This window comes from Neltuma alba, unplaced genomic scaffold (genome assembly GCF_004799145.2).
Source record: "Neltuma alba isolate B1F8T4 unplaced genomic scaffold, ASM479914v2 tig00011182_pilon, whole genome shotgun sequence".
NCBI lineage: Eukaryota > Viridiplantae > Streptophyta > Magnoliopsida > Fabales > Fabaceae > Neltuma > Neltuma alba.
Window position 1 is genome coordinate 23,079 of NW_021635909.1, and position 26,863 is coordinate 49,941.

Consider the following 26,863-nt stretch of genomic DNA (forward strand, 5'->3'; position numbering starts at 1 on the left):
CAACGCTACCTCTTACACTTGAACCAATTCGGCCTTCTCAAGGGGTTTATTCTCTCTTTGATTCTTCTCCACAAAACCTATCAATTCAAGTGTAATTAGAAGCCAAATTAACAATCATTCAATTTTGAACACAAACACTTAACCTTAAATCTTATGAATTCCCCTTTTTCTTTGATTTTTAACATAATTATTCTTCGTTTGATTCCATCAATCTCTTAACTCATTCCTACACAATTTTTCATGTGGAATCCAATTATCACATCAGATTTTACAAAATCACACTCTTTCTCTTTCAATTTGACTTGGCTGAATAGGGGGTATTATGTTCCAAAATTTTTATTTTTTATTACAATGATTTTAAATAATTTTTCTTAGTGTTTTCCTACACAAAAACACCTTTTAAATTTATTGGAATCATCAAATCATAGCAAAATAAACTCCTACCCCAAGAAACCATATTGGCCGAATTGTATGCTATAGGACCCTAACTTTAATTTCTTCCAAAATTCAATCCAAACATCACTTAAACATGATTATTTTAACTTATTTTTAAGGCTCCTATCCTTCCCTAAATCATACTCATTTCAATCGAAATATGGCAGCAACTTAGCCTTAGGTTATAACTCAAATTTCCAACCCAAACAAGTTTTAATGCTAAGCATAATAAAGCTTAAACATACCTTGATGAATTCTTGACCAAAACTTAGTAATTCCTCCTTCAAATGCACTAATTACAACTCACTTTTAAGATCAAGAAATCAGTTTGGCAGCACCTGCCTATTTTGTCAATTTTTGGTTATTTTAGTGTAATTAGGGCGGTATTTATAGAGCAAGAAATTTGGCTTCCTCCCCTAATGAATGGCCAAAATTTGGCCAGAGAAAATGGCCATATGACTGCCATCAAATCCTCCAAAGATCATGCCATGTGACCATCTTGACTCCAATGCCAACAATTTGGACCTTTCTTGGCCCAATGTGGGGCTCACTTTTGATTTGGCTACAAAAATATGGCCCACAATTTAGATATCAATTCCGAACAATAACGAAGTTTATTGGTTACTATTCACTCGTAACTTTTCATAATTTTTCTAGGCCTCCAAAATTACATTTTACTCCATAAAAAATCCTATTTTAATATAAGAATGCAATCTGAAAATTTGTAAAAAAAAATTTCACCTCTAACTATTTATTTTGAATTTCTTTCGAGTAGGGCTTTATCGGTAAGACTTTTAAAAATAAATTTTCTGAAATCAATTCCCACACTTCTAGGATCTGAAATTAATTTTATAAATTTTTAAAAATATTTAGATAATTATTTCATATTTTTCTTAGAATTATTGAGGTCTCTAAATATTTAAAATAATTATTTTCCTCCAATTTCTACTATCTTTTTTGAAAAACCTCTGTTTTTAGGAAATTTTATAAATAGCTATTTTCACACCTTTTTGACCTTTAGGGCCTCCATTGACATTTCAAAACCTCTAATTTATCTTTTTACCATTTTTTGAGAATTTTTTGAAATTTTTTCCAAAATTTTTCATTTTGCCCTTCCTTGACCGATAATTTTAAATATGAGTCCAGATCCTATCCAGATTCTATGTCATGTTAGGCTTCATCAGCCAGTCTACCTTTCATATTGGTTCTTAACTTAATTTTTCATATCCATTGTCAGGCTTGATTTTTACAGGATGTGACATCCCCACTGCTGTTATCTTCTCTATCACCCATTTTGTGTCTATTTTGCTCTTCTTCTTGCTGCACAAATAAGAGACACTAATTAGATTGAAGAGATGGGTTTGCTTTTCTAAATTCACATAAATATTATTAGATTATGTCATTAAGAGTAATATGGTCATTTTGTTTATTTTCCCACCTCTTTTCATCAAACCAAACATAATTTTTTTCATTCAAACAATTTTCAATTCTAGTATTAACCAAATATTCATTTGGCTGGCAATTTCCTTTCTCTTCCTTTCCATTCTTTTTCATTCCAATGAATTCTTTGAACCAAATGGGCCCCTAGATATTAAATGTAAGAGTCTCATAATTGATACCAAAGTTGACGTGGCTTAGTTGTGTAGCCATATTTGGGAATTAAAGTAATTAGCAAATAAACTTTTTTCCCAAGTAAAACTAATTGTAAGAAAGACCAATTATTCTAATACCAATGAGAGATTTCAAGGCGTACTTGGAATTCAATTAAATGTCAAAATAAATGACAAATCGTGAAACAAATCTTAAAGCAAATCACGTAATAAGCATCAATGAAACATATTCTAGTGAGAAATCATACAAGCTTTTCTTTGATACCAATAAGGAATTCTAGGATGTATTGGAGTTCAATAAGTATCCCAATAGATCACACAAAATTGGATCACTGATTGGATCCTAATTATTTTATAGAGCAAATTCACCATAGAGGAAGAAGAGAGACTATGAGAAGGGAAAAGAAAGTTAACTTAGGAGTTTCTTCACTTTTGTAAAGCCAATTTCCAAACCTATTTAAATATTTCTATAACCATTCACACCAATAATTTAAGAGAAATTCCTATATGGACATGGAGCACGACCTCATCCGTGGTCTATCCAATCACGATACAACAAATCACCTTATTTTGGTTTAAGCTGGTAGCTTCTTAATCATGTATGAATACATTTTTTTTAGATAAAATTTCTTAAAATATAAATTATTTTAATCATACGATTTGTTCCTCTCTCCTCTCCTCCTCCTTTTTTGATCGAAATCCTGTTTCTCCAAAATTTAATTTCTTTCATGGTAAGCACAATTGCTTTTGATTGCTCTCGGTATTAACTGTCAGTGTCTCCATTGATTAACTTCCTCAACTTGAAGTTGCCTGACTTTGTCTAAAAGAATTCCTTAGCTTGAAAGTTGCTTGATTTTGTCCAAAAAAAAAATTCCTTAGCCTAAAGGTTCTTTTCTCTTTCTCTCCTCTTTTTCTAAAACCATGGTTTCTTTTCGAATTCAAATACACTGAAACCGATGGCAAAATCCACTTGAAATTTTGTTTTTGTTTATGTTTCTACTGACTTTGCTCTTCATTTCTAAATAAGCTAATCTTTCGCCTCCATTGGCGTCATTCGAAACTTTGTTCAACGCCTATAGCATCCCCTTTCCTTCTTAATTTATCCAATCTCTGCTGCATTAGAGCAGGAAGCATTTCTAATAGCATGAGTCTGAAGAGGGCATGAAACTAATTCATGCACATCACATTTGAATCCCTATCCCAGCCTACCTTTTGCATTCGGAATCTAAAAGTTATTTTGAACATTTTACCTAAACAAAAACTTTGTAAGGGATAAGAGATGGCAGAGGAGTAATTGGATTGGGAGAAAAAGGGTTTCAACAAAGAAGGAGGAGCAGAGAGGAGAGGAGAAAGAATCTAATCAATAGTTTGATTAAAATAATTTTTTTAATGTAGTTATTTTTTTAGAAATTTTATTTTTTAAAAATGACATATTCATGTAAATTTAAAAAAAAAGGAACTGCCAGCTCAGATTGAAATGAGATTATGTATTGTATTATAAATGAACAGAGTATAGATGAGGTGGTGCACTGGGTACATCCAAGAATTTCTCTTAATCTAGACAAAAGGCGTATATCACAAACCTTGACCCATAATTGGGTTTAGATTTATCCATTAAGGGTGGGCCAACTGCCTCATTACAGTAACATTATGCATGACACACAATCTAACAATGTAAAATTATAAATTTATAATCACTGAAAGTATTAGTTTAAATTTTTTAAATTTAAATGATAGTATAATTTATGAAAGGTTTTAAATGAATATCTATTATAAAAAAATTAAACAATTGCATAATCTAATTAGGGTAAAAATAATTGTCCTGATTATGAAACACATATATTAGGGGTGACAAAGTATGCTCAGGAAAAAAGAAAAGAAAAGAAAGAGGTGACGTGATGAACAGCCTGTTTGGATTAGTGGTAAACAACTGTGATTTTAGACAATCATGAATTTTATAAGTGACAATGGTTATAAGTGATATTGGTTAATTGTACTTTCTATTCATATTTGTTTTATAAATAATTTTAAGAATTATGATTATGTTTGATTTTCATTTATTAAAATCACTTATGGATGTATAATTACAAAAAGGCATGAATTTAATAAATATCATTAAATAGAATCATTTGAGGAGAGATTTTAGGAAAAGTGGGGGAGGATAGATTGGAGAAAATTCAGCTAATAAAAATTGATCAGGATTCTTCAAATGCATAAACTACTCTGTGGTGTTTACACTATAAAAAAACAGCTAATTACTGACGGAATTAGTGACGGAATAATTTCTGTCGCTAATTTCTGACAAATTACCCATGAAAATTTTGTTGCTAAACTTAGCCACATGGAGATGAGGTCGTGACACGTGGCAGCAGAGCTAAGGTGGCAGCGACACGTGGCAAAGGAGGTGAGGTGGCACTGACACGCGACGGTGGAGGTGAGGTGGTAATGACACGTGGAGATGAGGTGGTGACATGTGGCGGCCAAGGTGAGGTGGTATTTTAATTTTTTAAAAAAGAATATATTAGTGACAGAATTGAAATTCCATCAATAATTAGCAACAGAATCTGAATTTCGTTGCTAATTCTATTGGTAATTACTGACGGAATTTCAATTCCGTCAGTAATCCAATTAGTGACGAAAAAATTAGCGACGGAACTAATTCCGTCGCTAATTCTATTGGTAATTTGATTTCGTCGCTAATCCATCGCTAATTCCATCACTAATCAGATGTTTTTTGGTAGTGTTATCCTAAAAGTGCAATGGAAGAGCGAAATCACAATTCATTGAGATTTTATAAAAATTACCAAACAGGATAAACATGTTTCTTTTTTTTGATAAACAATAGGATAAACATGTTTTATAATCACTTATTTAGATTCAAACAGGTTTATTTGAACTCTCACCGCTTAACTAACTAAATATCCACGAAGTACTATTGGACAGCAAGACCATATTTATTGTTCCATAATTAAATATAATATGTTTGTACTATTTTCTATACTAAAATTTCAATTTTATATTTTCTTCTTGATATATATAGCAAAATTTACTAAAAGAAATGATACTTTCACTTAATATGAAATTATTTCATGTATTTTTATATCATAAACTGATTCAATTTGAGCCATGCATGCTAAATTTTATATATATCACATATATTAATTCGTCAACTGATCAGTTCCTCAGACTTCGATTTTTTTTTTTTTAAGAAAAAAAAGACCAGTTCCTCTAACCTTTGAAAATGTGGCAAATATAATAAGCAGCAAACTTATTTCTTTAAGTTAAAAAAACGAAAATTACTATAAATTTGATGGCATTTTTAAATATACTGTAATATTTAATTCAGCAAGGCAATAAGAGTAAGTAATTGAAATGCAAATTAATTTTCTCGACCTCACAACCCTTTGAAATAAGAACAAGAAAATAGTAGTCAGGGTTTTTTTTATTTAAAATTGGCAAGTAAAAGGTTTTTTGGATTATATTCGCCACAATTTATATGAAACTAATTATCTCTCTTTACTTTAATTATGGTTGTGAATCAGTCTATAGAAGATGGCTCAATAATCCAATGATTCAACATAATATTTACAATGACCAAAAAGTCTTATAACAGCGAAAAGGTTAGCAGATTTCATAAGCCGCGTGCGTGACCACCATCAACAAAACTTGTAGCTTCCTGATATAACTTTCCTCTAATTTACAGCGAAAATTCTTTAATAGAAGAGAAATATGATCCTGTAATATAATTTCAGGTCAAACAACCCAAAACTCTTGATCATAACGGGAAAACGTAAACATTAATAATTATATGCAGTCACAGAATTGTCATCATTGAAGCTCGAAGGTATTTGGCAATATATTATCAGGTACATTAATGGTGGTCAATGTATGTAATATTTATTTACGTAAGGAAATAGGCTTAAATTTGTATGGAAAGGAATTTTCTGAAACTTTCATGTACTTGTAGTTGAATTACTAGGCTGTGTTCTTTTGATGAATAGAGTCTATATAATAAAATTGTACCCAAAACAAACACACATCACGGCACATACGAGCAAAACCAAATACGCTATAAGCAGCCTTAGCTTGATAATTCACGAAAATGGAAAAAAATTTCTATAAAAATTTACAAGAAAACGGGAGACATTTTCAGAAAATTTCCATTTTCTCTTCCGTGAAATATTACTGCGTTTTCTATTGAAGAGGAAAGCCTATGCTTCTGGGTTGCTTATAAATAGAATGATTGTCATAAGTTGAAGGCAAAAAGGTAACACAAGAAGATTGAAATCCCAAAATATATTAGTATTGCTGCTGGCTAGCCACTTGGTGGTTTTTGCAAGATGAGTTCGGCCACAAAAAAGAATATTAGTGGAGAGAGTCTTGGTTATGGTACTACTTATTATAGCTCACAAAATCCTTCAAAGGGATCAACTTCAAAGGGAACTATGGTCATCGGAGACAGCCTTGGTTATGGTTCTACATATAATTCACAGAGTTCTTCAACGAATTCAACTTCAAAGGGACCTGATAAGGTTATAGGAGACAGTATTGGTTATGGTTCTTGAAATGATGATTACTGGTAATCAAATTAAAATAGTTTACTTTTTATTTATAAAATTATGCTGCACAGCTTTTTCTGTTCTGTTAGTTACAATTTTTGGGATAGAGCTGGTCCTTACACTTCGTACATGTCTGAAATTTTAATTCACTTTTTTCATTTTTACCCCCATTACTTGCATGTTTATGAGGTTGAGCGAAATAGATTACATGTCTATGCATTAAATTAAAGTCTCATCTTTTTATTTCACACATTTTTTTCTTAATCTCTTTTTCCCTCTCATTTTCTCCCCCACCCTGTCACTCACCCTTCATATAATAAATAAGGGTATATTTGAAAGTAAATACATTTCTTACACATTTATTTTCTTTAACAAATTTTAGTATGCTTTTATATCTACATATATAATATTCAGTTCTTTGTATCTTTTATATATATATATATATATTTATATATATAGAGCCCAAAGAGTATTTTTTATGATTTAATTCTTGGTCGTTATATACATGTAGGTTCAAGTAGAAGTGGGACCTATGATGGAACTGGAACGAAAGTTTCTTGTGTGCCAAATTTGATCATGTCTTAAGTTATTTTTTTTTTAAATTTGTTCATGTCTTATTTTCGTATGAAACAAGAATGTAACTAGTAATCTCCAGATTTATTTGCAGCATGGCAGTTTGAGAATCTTTTCCATTGTATATGTATATGTATTGGTTGGTTTGTCCATATATGGACCTTATTTCTTGTAAATAAATTAAAACAATATTTCATATATTACTGTCTATGGATATATACATTATTTCCATCTTGAGGTTCAAGTTCTTCATCTTTTTCTTTAGTCATCAAAAGCAATAAAAGATTTAAATGATAATAAAATCAATAGCACTACATATAGTGATATTATGTTAAAGATCACAAGCCATATCAAGTAATAAAGTTGTAAAGGAGAGTTTCATTCTCATTATTATGACATGGTAATAACAAACCAATTAAGTGTTTATCTCACATAGATCACTTTGAGTTGAAAGAAGAATTCAACAACTTGATACGATGTGTCGAGGAGGAATTTTTCTTATGTGATTTTAATTTTTAAAAAAATAGACTTTTTTTTTGTTTTCTTCCATTTTAAATCTTCCATCCCATTATCCAAAGAAGAAAATATTCACATCAAGTTTGTTACATTTATTATGTCAAGTTTTCTAATAACACATAGCAATGTGTCCTACTTTTTTCATGTAAACTTATAGTTTGATGACAATATTTTAAAAATAGTAAATATGACCATGTGTAATTAGAGAATTTGACATAATAGATATAATGAACTTAACATAAGTATTACCCATTCGAATATACCCACTAAATAAAACTCATGCACTGAACGATATAAAATCATTCTTCAAATTTGCATGAAAAATCCTTACAGCAAAACCAAACAGTCCCTTACAGTGCAGAATATTTTACTTCTCCGATTGATAATATAATATCTAATTTGAAAGCTGATATTGGTCATATCTATGAGATCTGTTTCACATATTTATCATTTTTTTCCTCAAATTAAACCAATTGAGATTTTCTCAATAATAATCTAGCAGAAGAAGAAGGGAGTGAATTAAGAAAATAAATAGGGTATTTTAGATAAAACATATCATATTAACTAATTTAACTACTATCCTTAATCTATTCAGATTAGTTAATTAGGTTTATATTAAGGACTGGAGGGGTATATAGACATTATATTCGAATTTAGATTTAAGACTTTGCATTATCAATTTTTTGTACAAGAGAAAATAATGGGTTTTATTTAAATAAATTAATAAACAAATCTCAGACAGAATTTCATGCGAATAACGTGGATATTTACAATGCATTAAACAATATACATATTTCCATATTTTATGAAAATTGAATATTGAAGGGAAGATTAATAGCATAAATTCAAACCCCACTTTGGTGAGCAAAACTAAAAGCGTGTGAACAACAACGGTAGGCTCTACAAGAGAACGTGTTCATTTGAACACATCAGCTTATCCAACACGTGTAGTTCCTTGGAACAGCTTTCTCATTTTAAGTGAAGTTCCGTGATAATTTTCCGGGAACATGTTTTTTGTATTAAAGAGATAGGAACTAACCGTATGAGATTACAAATAAGATCAAACTTTTGCTGCTTCCTATTTACAGGGTAGCATGCATGCCATTAGATTGCAAAGTCTTCAGCTTTCGGAAATACTGCTTATGATCCTTAATATAAGAATTAGTTGCCTAATTTGAGCATGTTAAAAAAATTAGTTAAGTTAGTCTTTTGTAATAAATGTGTTATTTTTTCTAAAATATCCTTACTAATAACATGTATTAGTTAGAGCTACTACTTGATGAAACACTTAATATATACAACTACTATAAGGACTATCTTAAAAAAGAATGGATAAGTATGAAAGAAAAGTGAATTGGGGTCTTATATCTATGACCAAATTAAATATCAAATTAGCTTTTATATTAAGGACAGGGAGTAGTATATTTAAGCATATTGTTTAGCCCAATTGAGAATGCCTCTACCAACATTATTTTTCTCTATCAACAAGATTTAACTTCTCAAAATTTTAATTTTATCAATATCTTTTGGTTCAAAAATGAAGCTAGCAATTCTTTTTTTTTTTTTTCCTTCACCTCTTGGCGGTGAAAGCTAGTAATTCTACAACAAAAGAAATTAGTCCTTTATAAATATGTCCCTTAAATAGAGTCCTTATATTTTACCCTAAATAAAAGAACACATCCAAGATGAAGTAAACAAATACCATGAGCAACAGAAAATTTCAACAAAATTTAAAAGAAAATAGGATACATCTTCAGTTAAATTGCATTTGCTCTTACACGAAATATTAGTCCATTTTTCATTAATTGCGAAGGATCATTGCTTAGATTCTTTGTTTCGATTCGGAAAGGATTGCAATTTTACGTGAAATTCATGGTCGATAAGTATAATTTCTCCTTTATATTACTGTAATGTAATAATATTTAGGGCTAAAATATATATTTGGTCTTTTAACTTTATATTCAATTTAGTTCCTTAACTTTAAAAAGTATACTTTTAGTTCTTTAACTTTAAATTTTTTTAGAAAAAATGATGAGATTAAGATCTTAAATGTTGATCAAATATTCTCAAATACTAACATATTAAGTTTAATTTTCAAAACACCTATGGTTGTTACAAAAAATTATCATTGAAGCCTAATGATTTTAGAGTTAATGGATCAAATATATGCTTTTTGAAGTTAAGAGATCAAATTAAAACTTTATACAAAGTTAAAAGACCAAATGTATACTTTAGCTAAATAGTTAGATAAAAGGTTTTTATTGCTCCTCCAGGATCTGATGCTATTCACGTAAATAAATAAATAAAATTTAATGTAAGACATAGCATTATTTAGAGAACCTGGCTGATTGACAAAGTCATGGAAAGCCCACCTAGGGCTAGCTCTGGTTGGGTATAAAGTTAATAATGATTATATTAATTTATTTTGTGAAAAATGTACCTCAAAATAATTGACTAGTTTAAAAGGAAAAAAAAATTTATATTTTCAAAATTGTTAATTGGAAAGTAGGTCAGCAATACGGAATTACAAGGCCTAATTAGTTGGGAAAAAAAAGAAGGAATAGAGAAAATTTTAAATAATTTAATAAACCGCGTAAACATTCATAGAATTATAAATATAAATATAACTGAACAAAATTTCAAATATCCTATCTTTATTTCTTGCCTTCATTCTAGTTTTGCCGCATTAGTAATATTTTTTGATAGAACAGCTCAATAAGCTAACTCCTTATTTAAAATTTGAAAAAGAAAACAAAAGCTTTAATATGAAAATTTGCGAGACATTGGAAAGAATTTTCAAGTCAAATTTCGTGAATTTTCAGGGAAAAAATTATTATCCTATATTATTTATTCGAACCCCAATTACACAGTAATTATAATCTGAAATCTTGAAACTTCTCCTCAATCGGTAACGTTTTCTCTCATTTGTAGTGAAATTTCTTTAATTTCCTGATGTTTTAGAAAAAATATTCCTTTAACTCAGAACCAAACCCAAAACTAGTAACTTTAATAGAAAAAACATATATTAAACTTCAAATTAATTAATAGACTCCTTCACGTAAATCATGAGAATTTTCTCACATACTCTTACTTGAATTACAAGCATGTGTGTTCATATAATGAATAGTCTCTATATAAATTTACACAAAACAAAACAAACGACCAGCCAAGCAAAACAAATACCGTAAGCAATCTTAATTATTTATGAAAATTGTAGAAAACTTCAATACAATTTAACAGAAACTGGGATGAATTTTTCAGAAGACTTTCATCGGCTTTTCCATGAAATCTTTCTGCACTTTGAAGACTTTCATCTGCTTTTCCCTGAAATCTTTGTGCACTTTCATTACAGTAGAGAGCCTATACGCTAGCTTCTGTGTATAAATACGTTAATCTTGGAGGCAAAAACACAAACAGAAGATTGTAGATCCCATGATGTGCGTATACTACCTCCAGTCCTTAATATATATATATATATATATATATATATATAAGGGTTAAATAAATAATTTGAAAATATTAAGGAACTTGTCTCAAATGTGTGTTGACCTCTCTAATTATCCTCTCTAATCATGTGTATTGGAATTAGATATTTTGAGAAAAATGGGAGAAAAAGTTAATTGAGGTCTTATATTTAATTGGGACCGAATCTAACTCTTCAACTAGATCTTATATTAAATATCAAACGTAATATTAGTGCTGTTGGTGGCTACTTGGTGCATGGCAGAATATGGATTCTGGACAGAGTTCTTCAAATACTACTTCTAGTCCTTAATATAAGAGCTAGTTTGACGTCCTAAATATAAGACCTTAATTCTCTTTATCTATTATATTTATCCATTTTTCCAAAGTAATCTTTGTAGTAGGTGTATATGTTAAACGTTCCATCAAATGATAGTTTTAACTAATACACATGATTAGCATGAGTATTTTAGGAAAGATAACACCTGATAATTAACTTAACAAACTTCCTTAATCTATTCAAATCAATCAACTAGCTCTTATATTAAGAATTGGAGGTAATACTTTGATTTCCAATGGAACTAATACTGTTGGAAAAGTATTGGTTATGGTCGAACTAAACCACCCAAAAAGCGAGGGAACATTTGAGAATGATTACTACTGGTAATTGAAAATCCTCTTCTTCCTTCTTTTGTTTTCTATTTTTACAGTTAGGGCTTTTGTTTTTGTTTACATATATAGCTATGTTCTTCTTAATTAAAATATCTCTGATTGTATTAATTCTTCATCCTAATTAATTTACATGCAGCTTCACGTGGAGGTGGGACCTTTGATACTATTTTTGGAAGGGGGAGCAGATTTCGTTATTCAATTCATATGTTTTGTTAATTATATGTTGACTTTCCTTAAATAAGAGTGCTTAATTAATACATCTTCCTAAACAAAGCCTGCGTTTTTGGGATTTATCTATCTACGTACCGTTTGTAGTGTGGATAAAATGAAATAATATGTAATGTTGTGATATTGGATCCTATAATCAACATGTTAGTTTTTATATTGTGAAATGCAATAAAATCAACGTACATAAATCTAGATGATATGTTTTTCTTCATACTGCACAAAGTCTAAACAAAATAAGTTGTATTTTTATGGATTATAAAAAAGAAAAATTTCAGTTAACCCCTACTATTTTTTTTTTTTAAAAATAAGGTGGCCAAGGAGTTATGGGTTCAAACCCCTCCTTGGCCACCTAATTTCTTTTAAGAAAAAAGTCGACAACCAGAGCTCTAGCAAATGGCCACTGGAGGCCATATGTTAGAGCTTTGATCGGCTTGTGACTGGAGCTTCCGCGAGGTTGTTTTTTAAGGAAAAAAAATACAAGGGCATAATTATATTTTTACCTATAATATTTAATTTCATTTTGGTCAAATATGCTGAAATGATTTTTTAGAATCTTATAGGGTCAATTGGAAATTAAATGCTTAAGAGGGGCTAAATGAAATTTTCCCCTCTGAAAATCACAACTTATAGAGGCTAAGGTATATTATTGATTTTTCACTTAATTTTTCTCTTTGATTTTGTTTTCAACTTCTAATTTGATTTAGTTTTAATTTTTTTTCCTAATTTGATTAGAAGTTTACTTTTCTCCCTTAATTTTTTATATTCTAATTTATTCTCTGTCCTGGCTAATTAATAATTTCGTTATGCTACCCTAATGGTGATCTAGTCCACATAGAACCTTTTTGAGAATATTTTAATTTGATGGAATTATGCAAAAATATAAATATTTTTTAATTAACAATACAAAAAATAAAATTTGAAATAAAGTAAAACATTAAATACTACTACTTCCGATCCTAATTATAAGAATTAGTTGACTAATTTGAGGAGATTAAGGAAATAAGTTAATTTAGTTATTTGTAATAAATAGGTGTTGTTTTTCTTAAAATATCCTTGCTAATCAAATATTTTGGCTAGAACTAACATTATTAAACGGACTATCTTGGAAAAATATGGATAAATATGAGAGACAATGTGGATTAGGGTCTTATAATTAGGACCAAAATAAAAGCCAAACTAGGTCTTATATTAAAGACCAGAGGTAGTATTAAGGTAATAAAAATACACTTTACCATATAAAATAAAGGATTAGTTAACATTTAAAACCTACAAATATTTTTTCTATTAATATTGAATATTCTAAGTTTAGAGTGCTTGTTGATATTGAGAAAAATATTTTAAGAATAAAATTGTAAAAAAAAAGTTATGAGTGCTACTGGAAAAATAATTTAGAATGCTAAATATTAAGTGCTACTAAAAACAAATTTCAGGATTGTGGTGCAAAACTTAAGTACTGCCTTTAATTCTATTTATAAGTTTCAAATTTAAGAAGGAGTGTAGTCCATTTTATAATATTCAATTTAGGTTTGTTCTAACATTTAATGTGTTTTTTTAAAATTTTATTCTTGATTATTTATTCTCTTTGTTTTGCCATGCTCTCTGTTATTTACATTTTGTTATACATTCTTTTTCATCATCATTCTTTTAGGGCATATATGAAAATAAAAATATATTTCTAACCTATTTACTACTCCCTCCGTCTCTTTTTATAAGCAACTCTAGATTCTATCACGTAGATCAAAACGTTAGTTAAAAGTGGTTAAAGATAATAAATGAGTAGAAATTAGAAGTTCTTTATCCAAAATACCCTTATTTATGGGAGAGAAAGTATAAGAAAGAAAATAAGAAATTTATTACAATAAAGAGAATTATGAAAGAGAGAGAATATGTGATGGAGAGAAGTGATGGTTTAGAGTGCTAAATAGGAATTTTGATACAAAAATTTAAGATAACTCGTAAATATTGCTTAAATTTAAAGACAAGTAGTAGATGATAGCTGTTGATTATGAAAAAGGACAGAGGAAATATTTTTAATTACTTTTAACTGATTTTTAGTTATATGCAAATCAATTATTTGAAGTTTATAGTAATGATGGTAAGAAGTATCATTGTTTGATTACTTTGAAGCAACAGAAATAATAGACTTAGGAAGTAAAAGAAAATTTAGTTGAGAAGATACATTTTTTTGGGCTAGGAGGGCAATTTTTTTTTGGTTATGAAAAAGTTTAGGTGAGAACATACTTATTTCTTCTACTGGTTGGGGTTTGTGACATTAGGCTGGCCCAATTATCACATTACGCGTAGTCTAACCCATGAAAATGACCTTGCCGTTTGTATTACAACAAAAACTGATCATGACATTGCATCAAATGAAAAAGGCCCAATGGGCCTTCTACGAGGAGGATAAACATTATTATGCAAAAGCACTGACTTCACAAATATTTTAGGACCCGTTTGAATTGATAGTAGAAAATGTAGTTTATTTTTAATTTTATTTTTTCAAAAAAATTAGATTAGGTAATGTGATTTACATTTGGATTATAACTTTTTATAAATAAGTTACTTTGTAAAAGTAGTTGTTTGGATTATGATTGAATGAGAAGTTTAGTTTGTAAAATTATCAAACTGAGTATAACTTTTATTAAATAATAAGCAAGTTTGTGTGTATGAAATTCCCAGAATACTAATGCTTAGTGTATATAAAAATTTATCAAGTCATGGTCTTACCAATTAAATTTCCAATGGGAACTTTTCCCTAAGTTTTCTTCAATTTTATTATTTAATTTTTTCTTTGAATATTGTTATAAACATCAATTATTGAATCTTTTGAAGTAATTTTATTTTTTTCATCAAAGCAAGATAGGACCCACTTCAAGACCTTTCTCCTTCTTCATGATATATTTTGTTCTCCCTGAACAGTGAATAAGCCAAAAGCAACTCCATTTGGCTTATGCTTTTAAGCCACTTTTGCTTCAAAAGCCAAATTGATCAAAAGTGATGCCAAACATATGTAAAAGTACCAAACATGCTTCTACCCCCAAAAAGCTACTTAAAGGCCCTCCAATCGTGTACATCTATTTGACAAAACCGTTATAAACTGATCGCTACAAATTGACCAATATAGATATGATGCCCAGTTGGCGCCATGTGGCACTAATTGCTCCAAAAGCCACTACTAAAGATGACACAAACTCCTTCCAAGTTAAAAAAAAGAAGAAAAGAAACTGCAAATTTGTAGTGATTTGACTTGAAACCACTGCAAATTATGCACTTCTTAGCAGTTTTTTAGAACCCCTACAAAGTAACAACTGTAAAGACAGTTTTTTTGGGTAGTGGCAAGCAATGTGCCAAGTATCTTACTGTCATTACAGATATCAAATCATTTCTTTAGAAATTCTGCACGCACAATTACACATTGCCAAATCTAAGTAGGGCTAACATATATACAGAGAGAGAGAGAGATTACAAATTGAAGTAACAAGCAAAATATACACTAGGTGCAAGAACTTAAAATAGCCTCTATTTTACTAGTAAAGCATATGCGTGCTTGGCTTGAATAGACATCTTAAATAAAATGTTGAGTAAATGATATCCAAAAAAAGTTCAAATTGTGAAAGTAAAAATATGACTACTGGTAAAAAAGAAAGAGCTGAGATGAAGATAGGAACCCACTTTAAGCCACGGTCATATGTCACGAAGAAAGTACTACTAAATGCTATCATCATGCTTGTTATGGAGATGAAGAGAATTATCAATCCGAAACCGGTGATTGTCGGCCTCGCGGTTTAGCTTTGATGTTCGAAGCTGCCTTACAGGTCGCCAGTTCGATCCCCGGTAGAGAAGAAGGAGAATTATCAATCCGAATATTAGCTTTGAGGGTAGAGAATGATGAAAGTCATACTCTGCATAACGTGATATGAGAATGGATAAGAAGATTAGTATGGAAGCCGAAGAGGAGATCATTGCAATGGCATCTGATATTGCAAATATCGTAAATGATCGTTTTCCCAAATAATTTGGAACTCCTGTATCATCCTTAATACCACCTGGTGTGCTAAATGCCGCAGTAAACACACCGGTAGCAATAAGAGTTGAAACAAGCATACATGACTTAGCTGTTCCTTTCATCCATGATTCAGCATCTTTACGTAATGCAGCATGCTCCTCAGTGAATAACTCACCAGGGGTTTTGTCCTCTGAGTTTTTCTTCTTCGTATATGAGGGCAACACTATCTTCCTCACCTCCTGCCATATCAAGGAATTGTTCATAAATCAATTCATGTAAATATTCTAGTTTTTGGGATCATCTAAATCATTTCATATTTACTAATGAAAAAGTACCTCAAACCATAATAGTTCAAACTGCATTTGGAAAGCTGCTCCAGAGATCAATTCAAGTCGATTAGCTGGTGCTAACATTGCGGCCAAATGTAATATAATGTTTCCACTATTTTTGTCCTTATATGACAACATGATATCCTTTCTTCCGCTTATATCATGGATGAGATTGAAGATTTTAGGATGACGATATAAAACAGCAATATGAATTATAGTTTGTCTTTTGTCATCCAACTGCCACATTAAATCAGGGCAAGACTTTATAAGTGCAGCTAAAAAGTCAAGGTTTCCAACTTTTGCTGCATCAAATAGTAGTCCTGATGGTTCATTTATGAGTTTCTTCATATTTCATTTGAGCCTACACTGTTGCGGATTTCTTCCCATAGGAGATGAACAAGGTCAAGGGCAACACCATTCTTCGTACCTAGGGTATATAATTTGATAAATTGAATATGCCCAGTTAGAAGTTAGGCAATATACTAGATGCATATTGACAAATATTTGTTGGGAGGGGGGAGTAGAATATTAATAGATCACTTGTTAAGACCAGCTTTTTTAGTCTTCCAAACAGGCAGTTAAAATGCTAATCAATTTACCTGAACTTGTGAGTTGAATTTGATGTTCTGGCCTATAAGTTCCCAAATCTGCTGTCTGAGCCATGATGTGTAAACCTGTCATGCCATCTTCATCCCTTGCAAATGCTAGTTTTCCTTTTTCTTTCAACATTTGCAATGCCAAATCTATGAAACAGTTATCAACAGAAATGCAAATTCTAAAATTAGAAGTTGTCAGACAGTTTAATAAACATAGAGCTACATATCAAGCTCAAATAATTCACAAAGGATGTTATTTTTTCATTTTGTTTGTACTAAATACTTATTTGTGCCCTACTTATACTTCACTTATAATAATTAAGTGTATTTGTGCTTCGTAGGCAATATATACTTACCATAAATACCAGAGTCAATGCAAGTGAGGAATAACTTATTCCATTCTACTTCTTCAAAATTTTCATCAACAGTGAAAGGATATAGATACTTTGTCAAATCAGCTCTTCCTTGTAATGCAGCAAAAAGAATAGGAGTGAAGCCTGTTCGACTTCTTATTTTTGGTAAGAAGCAATTTTTTCCTAACATTAACTGAACAATCTCCAAGTTTCCTGCAACAATAGCCAAGCTGAAGGCAGTGTTTCCCATTGAGTCTTGTAAATCCAAGTCTATTTGGTTCTCTTCCACCATGTTCACAAGCTCCTCCACAAAGGGAAAATGACCTGCTCCTGCTGCTACATGAAGCATTGTTAACCATGCTTCTGCTATGGCAGCACTCAGAAGCGTTCTATTTTGACCTAATATGACCTTAGCTTCTTCCCAATTGCCTTCAGATGCATACTTGTGAAGAGGCACAAATAATTTCAAGTACATCATTTTGGCCTCAGCTGAAACGAAAGTGATTTCATTGTGAAATTCTCATATTAATTTGTTGGGATGTGACTTATTTGTGGGAACGATCATCTTTTATAGAGAGCCAAAATTTACGCATAAGGAGGCTCAGCTAAGATAAAATTGGTTATGTGTAGTAGGTAAAGGTTGATCTAACACTCTGAAATATTTTTTTAGGTGTGTCCAACACTCTAAAGCATTTATTTAATGGTTCATTAATCACCTTGAAATATTTTCCAAGTTTATCCTGTATTTTAAAGCATTTTGTAGTTCATTTTACACAATGTCATATTTTTTCAAGTGTGTCTATTACCATGAATACACTAAACCCATAAATTAGGGTATTTAACGCAACTAAAAACATATTATAAAGTGATGGATAAATCACAAAAAATTTTAAGATGTTAAACACGCCTAAACAAATATTGCAGGGTGTTGTATCAACTACTAATTAAATGACTTAGGGTGTTAGAGAATCTTAACCCTATATAGGACAAATTTTTTGTGTGTTACAAAAACGCTTAACACGTATAATATTAATAAAAAAATTTGAAAAATGAGGGAGCCATCGCCCCTGCCAATCCCCCTTCTTCAGTCAGTAGTTTATTAGATATTCATCCCCAAAATTTGCAATGAAAATACACTACTAAGTAGACAAAACGCTGCTGAAATACTACCAAACAAAAAGGTTAAAATATATGTGAAAATATAAATAATGAAAAAGAAATTAAGATTGTAAGGATGAGATATGTATGTTTTTATATCATTTTGTTGCCTTGTGCACGAATAGATAAACGTAAAATGGAACATAATTTAAACTTTATCTTATAGTATCAAAGGATATATATTTGATTATGCATATTAAATTGATTTTTTTTATTATTATAGGAAAATCGTGAGGAACCATAAAAATAACTGAACGCCTTAGTGTTTTATTTGACATTAGAGAAAATGGAGGGAGTAGTTAATTACGTGTATCTTGTAGAAGGACAAGGGAAGGTCTCTTGAACACGGCTGATTCCACCCTTCGTAATAGGGAGTTACTATCACCATTTGATGCATCCATTATCTGCAAAATTCTACATATTAATTAACACTTCATTATATTCAGTATCATCATGATGATTTTTCTATCAATCTTATTTTTGGTTAAAATGCATTCAATATTTTACGTGCATTCTATATCCAGTACCTCCAAGTATTTTGTTAGGTATATTCAGCGTCCTAAATTATATTTTAATGTATCTAGCATCCTGAAATATTTTTAGGTGCATCCAGTATTCTAAATTATTTTTTTGGTATATCTAGCACTAAAAAATGCCAAGTGTAAAATTGTGCCAAAAAATCTTTAGGGTGTTGAACTGCTGGACGCACCACAAAATAAATTAACATACTGGATGCCCCCTGAAAAAATATTTTAGGATGGTTGATGCAAGTTCACTCTTTTTAAAGGAAAAAACACACATGTAGATACTTCCACAATACGCACCGATACAAATATATATACACGTGCGCGCGCACCCCCTCACATTCCAAATGTCTCCATTCGATAGTTTTTGTTTTGCTAGGACTGTTTCCCCCCTAATCTCCTTTATTAAGTTTTGGTCTAATATAATTTTTGATTCCTCAAGTTTGTCCTCATTTTGGTTTTGTTCCATCAAGTTTTAAATCATAAGTTTTAGTCCTTCAAGGGACAAAATGGTCAAGCTTTTTATGGAATTACAATGACCAATGTTTTAAATAAAAAGAAATTTGATGGATAAAAACCTACGGTAAAAATTTGAGAGATGCAAACCAAAATGAGAACAAAACTTGAAAGACCAAAAATTGTATTAACTCTTAAATTTTCATTCCCATAATATCCTTATTTATTGGTTTTTATCTTTACACATTAAATTTTAATCATAAAATTAGTTTTTGAAAAAATTATTAAAATTAACTAACTCTCTACGTATTAATTACAATTAAAACGTCAACTTACCTACCTTTCTTTTTGAAATCTGTGGAGTAGTTAAAAGACATTATATTTAGGGCTAAAATGGGGTAGATTTTTTGGTTGAGTTTGTGTCAATGCAAAAAAATGTCTTTGGAAGAAATACTCCAATTGGACTAAAAAATACTCAAATTTGATGCTGTCAAATTGCTATATTAAAAAATCTATATAATTAGAGAAAAATGAATTGAATCCTTTGTAATTTCAATAATAATCCTCCATACCTGTAAAAAGTTATGGGAAGGTCTTCTAAATTCAGCTGATCTGACCCTCCGTAATTGGGGGCGACTAGATCCTTGAGGAGGATTTCTTGGATCTTGATTTGATGCATCCATTTATCTGCAAAGTCATACACATTAATTAACAGTTCACTATATATACTAAATTTCAGCATGTGAATTTCCTTTCAAATTTTTTTTTTAAAATAAGCACTTTTTCCTCCTGATGACAAGTGTGATAATAAGATATACAGATATATATACTTAAATAATAAAAAAAACATTTCTTAAAAAATTTCCTCCTAACAAAAATTATTGCCCAAAGATATCTAAGAACTTAGGACTTAAAGGGAGTAGAACTCTTCTTCAATTATGTGCAATATAACCTTAGATATGCAAAAATGTTTTCTGTTTTGCATCTAATTAAATATAGGTTATACATAGCTAAAATAGAGTTGTGCCCACTGAAGATATATTGCACCGATCCTTAAACAAATTTTTGAAGTCAAAGTAACTCTCTACGTATTAATTATTACCAAAAAAAATCAACTAATTATAATCTATTTGTCTTTTTAAAATATTTAGAATTAAAGGAAGTAGATTTTTCGGTCAACTATATATATGAATGATAATAATTAAATTGTTAATTGTGACAAACTATGAGTGTTGACGATTTTTGACCTACAGTTAATGAAATCAAAGGGGTATTGGTGTTCGGGAAAATCAAGCAAGTTCAAGAAAGCAGCTCTGCACTCTAATGACTTCACAAACCAATGATTGATGATGTTGAAAAGCCTTTCCTTCAAAGTTTCCATTTTCCAAAATCTGCAAAGTAATTTGGTGAAACTGTACTCACTTAATCGTTGCAACACCTCACTTTTATATACTAATAGGATCATTTTAATGTCTGTGAAACACTAACGCAACGCCAGGTTTCCTTCATGGAAAAAGACAGGGAATTTTTTTTTTCCCTTTTTCCTTCAACATTGGAATCCGTTGATCAAATATTTCAAACCTTCAGATAACTGATGAGTGATCCAATATCCACCCTGCTTTCAACTTAATCTATTATCATCTAAAATAATTTCATACTATACAATCTTATAATATTATATTAAAAATAAAGCAACACTCTTGGTTGACAGCATATACCTGGCAATGCTCACTTCCTTCTTCTAGAGGATACAAAATAATATTTCCATAGAGCAAGTAAAGTTACTTGCCCATATATTTTGCTATACAATTTACAGAATTATAACAGGTATCTCTGCTCTTCAACCAGCCCACCTTCTTCTTAAACAACCTCCTTATCCTTCGGGCTACTAGCTTTCACTGTTCATCATAAATTGGAGGGTGAGATTCGAACGAATCCCCGTAGTAGTAATTTCCATCAAACAAATGTGCAGATCACATAAAGCATGCAAAACAAGCCAAAGTGGAACATAACCTTGCAAGCTAATGCAATTAAGCATTTATGCGCAATGACAGATAGAAAAGCTGAATAAATAATGCGCAAATACCTGGCAATCACTGCCCCATGTCTATTAGACAAGCTGAATAAATAATGCGCTAATAATTGGCAATCACTGCCGCGCATATAATTGGCAATCACTGCCGCGCAAATAATTGGCAATCACTGCCCCATGTTTATCAGCTGCACGTGGTCACGGCTAAAAATCCATGCAAGGAATTAAGGATTACATGTTCTCATGCTTTAGAAAAGTAATATGGCACAAACAGACATGCAGCAATCATACACAAGTGTAAGGTAGGAAAGAACTACTACCTGAACCTTCTGCTTCAAAATCAAACCTTACTTGTTTCCTTTCTCTTAGCTTCTTCGGTGGGCTTTTGCAGATATCAAAACCTATTATTTTAGTAAGGGTAGGTTAATGCTTGATCCAACAGAATTTATAAATTAAATAACTCTCTTTAAATCCCAATCTCTTTCAATCTCTACCCTCACTTAATAGTTGGTCATCCTGGACAATTTTTCTTATTTAAACTATTCTCTTTGGAGGGTTTCCTTCCTTATCTCAAACCATACAGTTACTTTACTTAGTAACTGGTCATCTTGGTCAAAAATACTATTTTTATTTATTATATTTTAAGGACAATGTCCGCAACTCAACTTACAACCCCTAACTATTTACATCTCAAAACATTAAGATTAAATAATTTCCTCAAGCTCATTCCTTTCTACTTTCATGTTCCAAAACCATTTAACTGTACAAAATCAATTCCTACAACTATGACCGAGACACACATATACATAAATATATATATATATATATATATCACATTTATTCTACTTGATTATTTCAACTCCACACGTACAACTATAACTCCCTTTCGCCTCCACCCTAAACAGCAACTCTAAAGAACATTTTATGCCCAAACAAGAGGGAGTAAACTCCTATAGCCCCTTTTATGATCGGTTGCAAGCATATAATATATATATTTCACGGTTTTTCTCCCCTTAAATACTTCAGAATCCTACACCTCAAGACCAGTGGCACAATCCCGTTTCAAGCAGCAAAACAGGGCTATCGCAAATGCACTTGACCAAACTAAAAGCCCCTTATTCATATCTGAAAATTTTTCCAGCCCTTACAATCTCACAGCGCGCACACATATATATTTATATACACACACATAAGCTTCGGTTCTCCCCTTTAGTTTTCCATTAAGACCCGGCACTTATGGTTAGAAAAACACTGTCTCAATTCGGCCAGAACAACACAAACACCCAGCCACTGGCAATCAGCTTTTACCATACATACATGAATCTAACTTCAACTTTCCCGAGTTATTTATATATATATATATATATATCTCCCTGTTACAGCGGCATCTAACGCCATCACAGCAATAACATACACTGACAGGGAAAACAAGAAACAGAGACGAAGAGAAGGACCGTTAGACCGAATACACTCACGCAACCCCGTTTTCTTTCTTCCCAAACCATATACCCCTGTTTCGGTAAGTCAAAAACAGAGCAGGGAACCTACATGCAAGCCGAAAAACACGTCCCATTATCATCAATAAGCTCTACTCTTTCATTGTCATAAACTTTCAGCTTAAATAGAAGTTTCACTCACTACCCAGATGCTCATCTCTTTCTCTCTTCAACATCACCGGAAACGTGAACCCAAACCAGAAAATCAAGACAGCAATGGACCCGTGAAGCTCACCTGGATTGTTTGATCAGTTTGCATGCGCTGGATACCACCTCCTGTCACTTTTCCAGCTCCGTCGACTCTGTTTCCCCGTGCTCTCCCTCTCTCGCTCTCGTCTCAGTCTCTCTTTTCTTTGAACACACCGTAGGCAATGAGCATATAACGTGGTGATCAGCTGACACATAGAGGAATGAATTTAGACGCGTGGAAACCAGCTGTGCAACGGAGAAACAATTCAACCGTCTTGAGGAGAAAGCAGCACGTATATTGTATAATTGCTGTACCATTTTGCCCTTCTAAATAATTACTCCTCCAATCCTATCCCTTCTCCTATTTTTCTGAAATTTTCCAAGAAAATAGCTCTTAATTTCAGAAATTAATCCTTAACCCATTTTAAGGATTTTATGCCTCAAATAACTTCTTTACCTCATAAGATAATTTCCCTAAAATTTTCTAGTTAATTAGAAACCTCTAAGTATTTTCTAAGAAAATAACCCATTTTGTTATGAAAATAGCTTTAAAATCATTTAAGCCACTTTTCGGGGAGTGAAATTTTCCAAAATATTTCTAAACCTTGAAAAATCAATATTCCATAATTTTTCCTAATTGATTGAGCTATTAAATAATTTTAATGAACTTTCTCTTTTCTGCTTATCCTGAGTCAGAAAATTCGGGGTGTTACAATCGTAATTTCATAAAGATTAAACTGTGAAAAGAACATTTTTTTTATACAAGTTTATTACTTCAGTCTTAAGATCTGTGTTATATATTTGACAAAAATGAATTAAGTCCTCTGTATAATTTCAATTATAATCCTCCATACCTGGAATTTCGACTGCAACAGGAAATTTTCCTCTCGTAGCACTTGCCTAAAACCAGTTTCCAGAATTGAAGAGTTAGTTTTCTGGGAAATGATAATATAAAAATTACAATTCTTGAATGGTATGCATAGAAAATGAGATTTAAAAGATCTGAGTCATATTTGAAAGTGACTCTCCGACATCTTTGATGAAATCATAAAGGTAGCCCAAGAGGAAGAAAGTTAAAGTAGAATGAAACGAAGTCGAAAACATACAAGTGAGATTTATTCAAGGAAATTCTTTTGCAAACAGATGAGCAATATGGCTACTGTAGGAAAATGGGTCAGTTCACCCTTAGTGGATTGGACCCAAACCCATTAAGTTTGGGATTTTGATACAAATAACAGAATATCTGGGTCAACAATTGCAATTTTCCCCATTTTGTTTAAAATTGCAAATTGAGATAAGACAAAACGGTTATTGCCAAACGGTTTTGTGGAGTGGGGTGGTTTTTATCACAAGCATAGGCAAAAACTGAAGTGTGATATCTCTGGCTTCCACTTCTCTTTTTCGTTCCCTGTGTTCTTCCTCTCCCACCGGTGCATTTGCTGTGTAACACCAATCTGAGTTCGCCGTTGTGACCAGATCCTGCGTGGCTATCTGAAAAGATTTGAGATACTCCAGGTATGCCCAAAATCCTTCAGCTACCGTTTACTGTTGAAGAAGATGAAGAATCTGTAAATGAACAGAGAAAGAAGACCCTTATTTTACCTGATGGGATGCCTTTATATGTTCTTTGCTTTTAGAGTGATATTGCTTAGTCCTTCGGTGGTTTGATGTGAGAGAAAATACATATATAGCGATGAGAGAGAACCTACGGGAGTGGCTCTTCTTAGTCAATCTAACGTATTAAGTCAATTCCAGTAGTTAAATAAATAGCACATGGAGACCAAAAACAGTGGTTTCCGTCTTCTCCATATGGAAGAGCCCCATTCACTTGGCTTTTTATTTTTAAAAAAAAGCAATGATATGAACTAATTAATCATCTTTGTTGTCACTGTTAACTTGATAATATCTTATGAGTAAAGATAAGTTGTAAATATATAAGTAACCGTGCATATTTTAACCTAATTGAACAAGTTAAATTGCAATTTGTAAGCGTCTTCGATCTATCCCACTCATATTACTCTGTATGTTTCACATTGATTATCATATAGGAGAACTTAAATTGCATTGAGATTTTAAGGTGATGAGATGCGATAAGATCAGGCGGTGAGTTTTAAATATCTCCTGTGGTTCCATACTTAGTCATGCAAGGGACAATGAGTTAGATTAGGAGTTTTATTTTAAGTCTTTCACAATAGTTTACAACCAAGTGCATCTGACCTCAGGTTATATAAATAAAAACAGTATATCTTAGTGTAGAGAGAGGGACTCACAATTACCCTAATTCTTTGTGAATTTTTTTTGTTCATTCATTATTGCATTATGTTTCTTAAGATGCATTTAGGGGAAAAGCACTATCGTTGAAGGGATTGGTGCCTTGTTTGAAATTCAATTGATTTTATATTTCCCTTTATTCTTATTTATTTTCACAACAGACAGAGAAATTGGGCACCAAAACTTTGACCTGAGCTTGCCGCCTTTTAGAGGAATGGAGACCTTACCACCCATTCTAGAGAGAGAAGAAGAGAGTCTAAATTACATGGTTAAATGGCAATTTTACCCTTAAATTACCTCATGATGAGCCCTTATGAGAACTTTGTCACATTATGCTTTGGGATTCTCAATCAACAATTTAACCAAGGGATGCAATATAGTGTAATCTCAAGTCGTGTTCACTTTCAAAAATCTTTACTGATGTCCTAAGATAACTAAACATCATAAAATGCAATTAAACGACGTTGTGGCTTAGAAAACTAATTTAAGCTATAACTAAATGAATGCAATAAAATTAAACTCAGGTTACGATATTTTTGGTATTTTTATATAAAATAGAAATAGATAATAGGAAATCTCTTGAAAATGACAGCAATCATGTTTTACTCAAGATAATGGGAGTTTTGTAAAAATCATTAGACTTTCTTGAATACAACCTCAATGACTTATTGAGTCCATTATTTAAAATTAATCAACTTTATTAATGAAACATTATTAAGCTCTTGTAATGTGCAATTTGAGAATGATTAACGCAACTGTTTTAATGCAACTCCAAATCAACTCAATACCCAAACATAAGTATTCAAGATAAGAGAGAATCAAAAGAGCCATAATGAAACATATATATGACCACATATATTAAAGCACAAAACTAAAGGCTGAGACTAAACACCTTTTTGAAGCTTGGAAACTCATGCCTCTCACCATCTTCATCGTAACTTCATGTAGTCTCTGGAGTAGCATGCAATGGCATGAAACCTTCAGCCATAGAAGTTGGAAATGGAAGAAAATGGATGGGAATGGAGAAAGGAAGGTAGAAATGGAGGTAGAGGAAGAGAGAAATGGAGAGACAAGGGATGGAGCGAATGGAGGTAAAGGAAGTGTGTTAGGGTTTGAATGAGTCTTCCTCTTCTATGGTTGGAGTTGCGTCTAGGTGCAGAAGTGGGTAAAAGGTTCCAATTTGACACAATGCTGTTTTGTAGGCACAATGGGTTCGTCGTGGTGAACTACACAAAGAGCCACTTCTTGGTCTTTTGTTTTGTGTAATCCCTTGGTTTGACTCCTTGGCTCCTTTTCTCTTATGTCCTACAATGAAAATCAATGTTTCATAGCATCAATTATCCTATAAATCAATTGAATATAATTAATTGCCAATTATGATAGTTTAGCCCTAAATTA

The 26,863-nt window shown here is 31.5% G+C and overlaps 1 protein-coding gene across 1 annotated transcript; it reads right to left on the bottom strand.

Annotated features, from left to right (window-relative positions):
• Window positions 1-15,763: 15,763 nt before the first annotated feature.
• Window positions 15,764-17,817, bottom strand: LOC114762045 (uncharacterized). Its single transcript, XM_028951496.1, has 4 exons — window positions 17,343-17,817; window positions 16,990-17,133; window positions 16,397-16,467; window positions 15,764-16,300 (listed from the first exon to the last, which is right to left on the bottom strand). The coding sequence occupies exons 1-4, from the start codon at window positions 17,815-17,817 to the stop codon at window positions 15,764-15,766; spliced, it is 1,227 nt and encodes a 408-aa protein (XP_028807329.1).
• Between the last annotated feature and the right edge of the window lie 9,046 nt (window positions 17,818-26,863).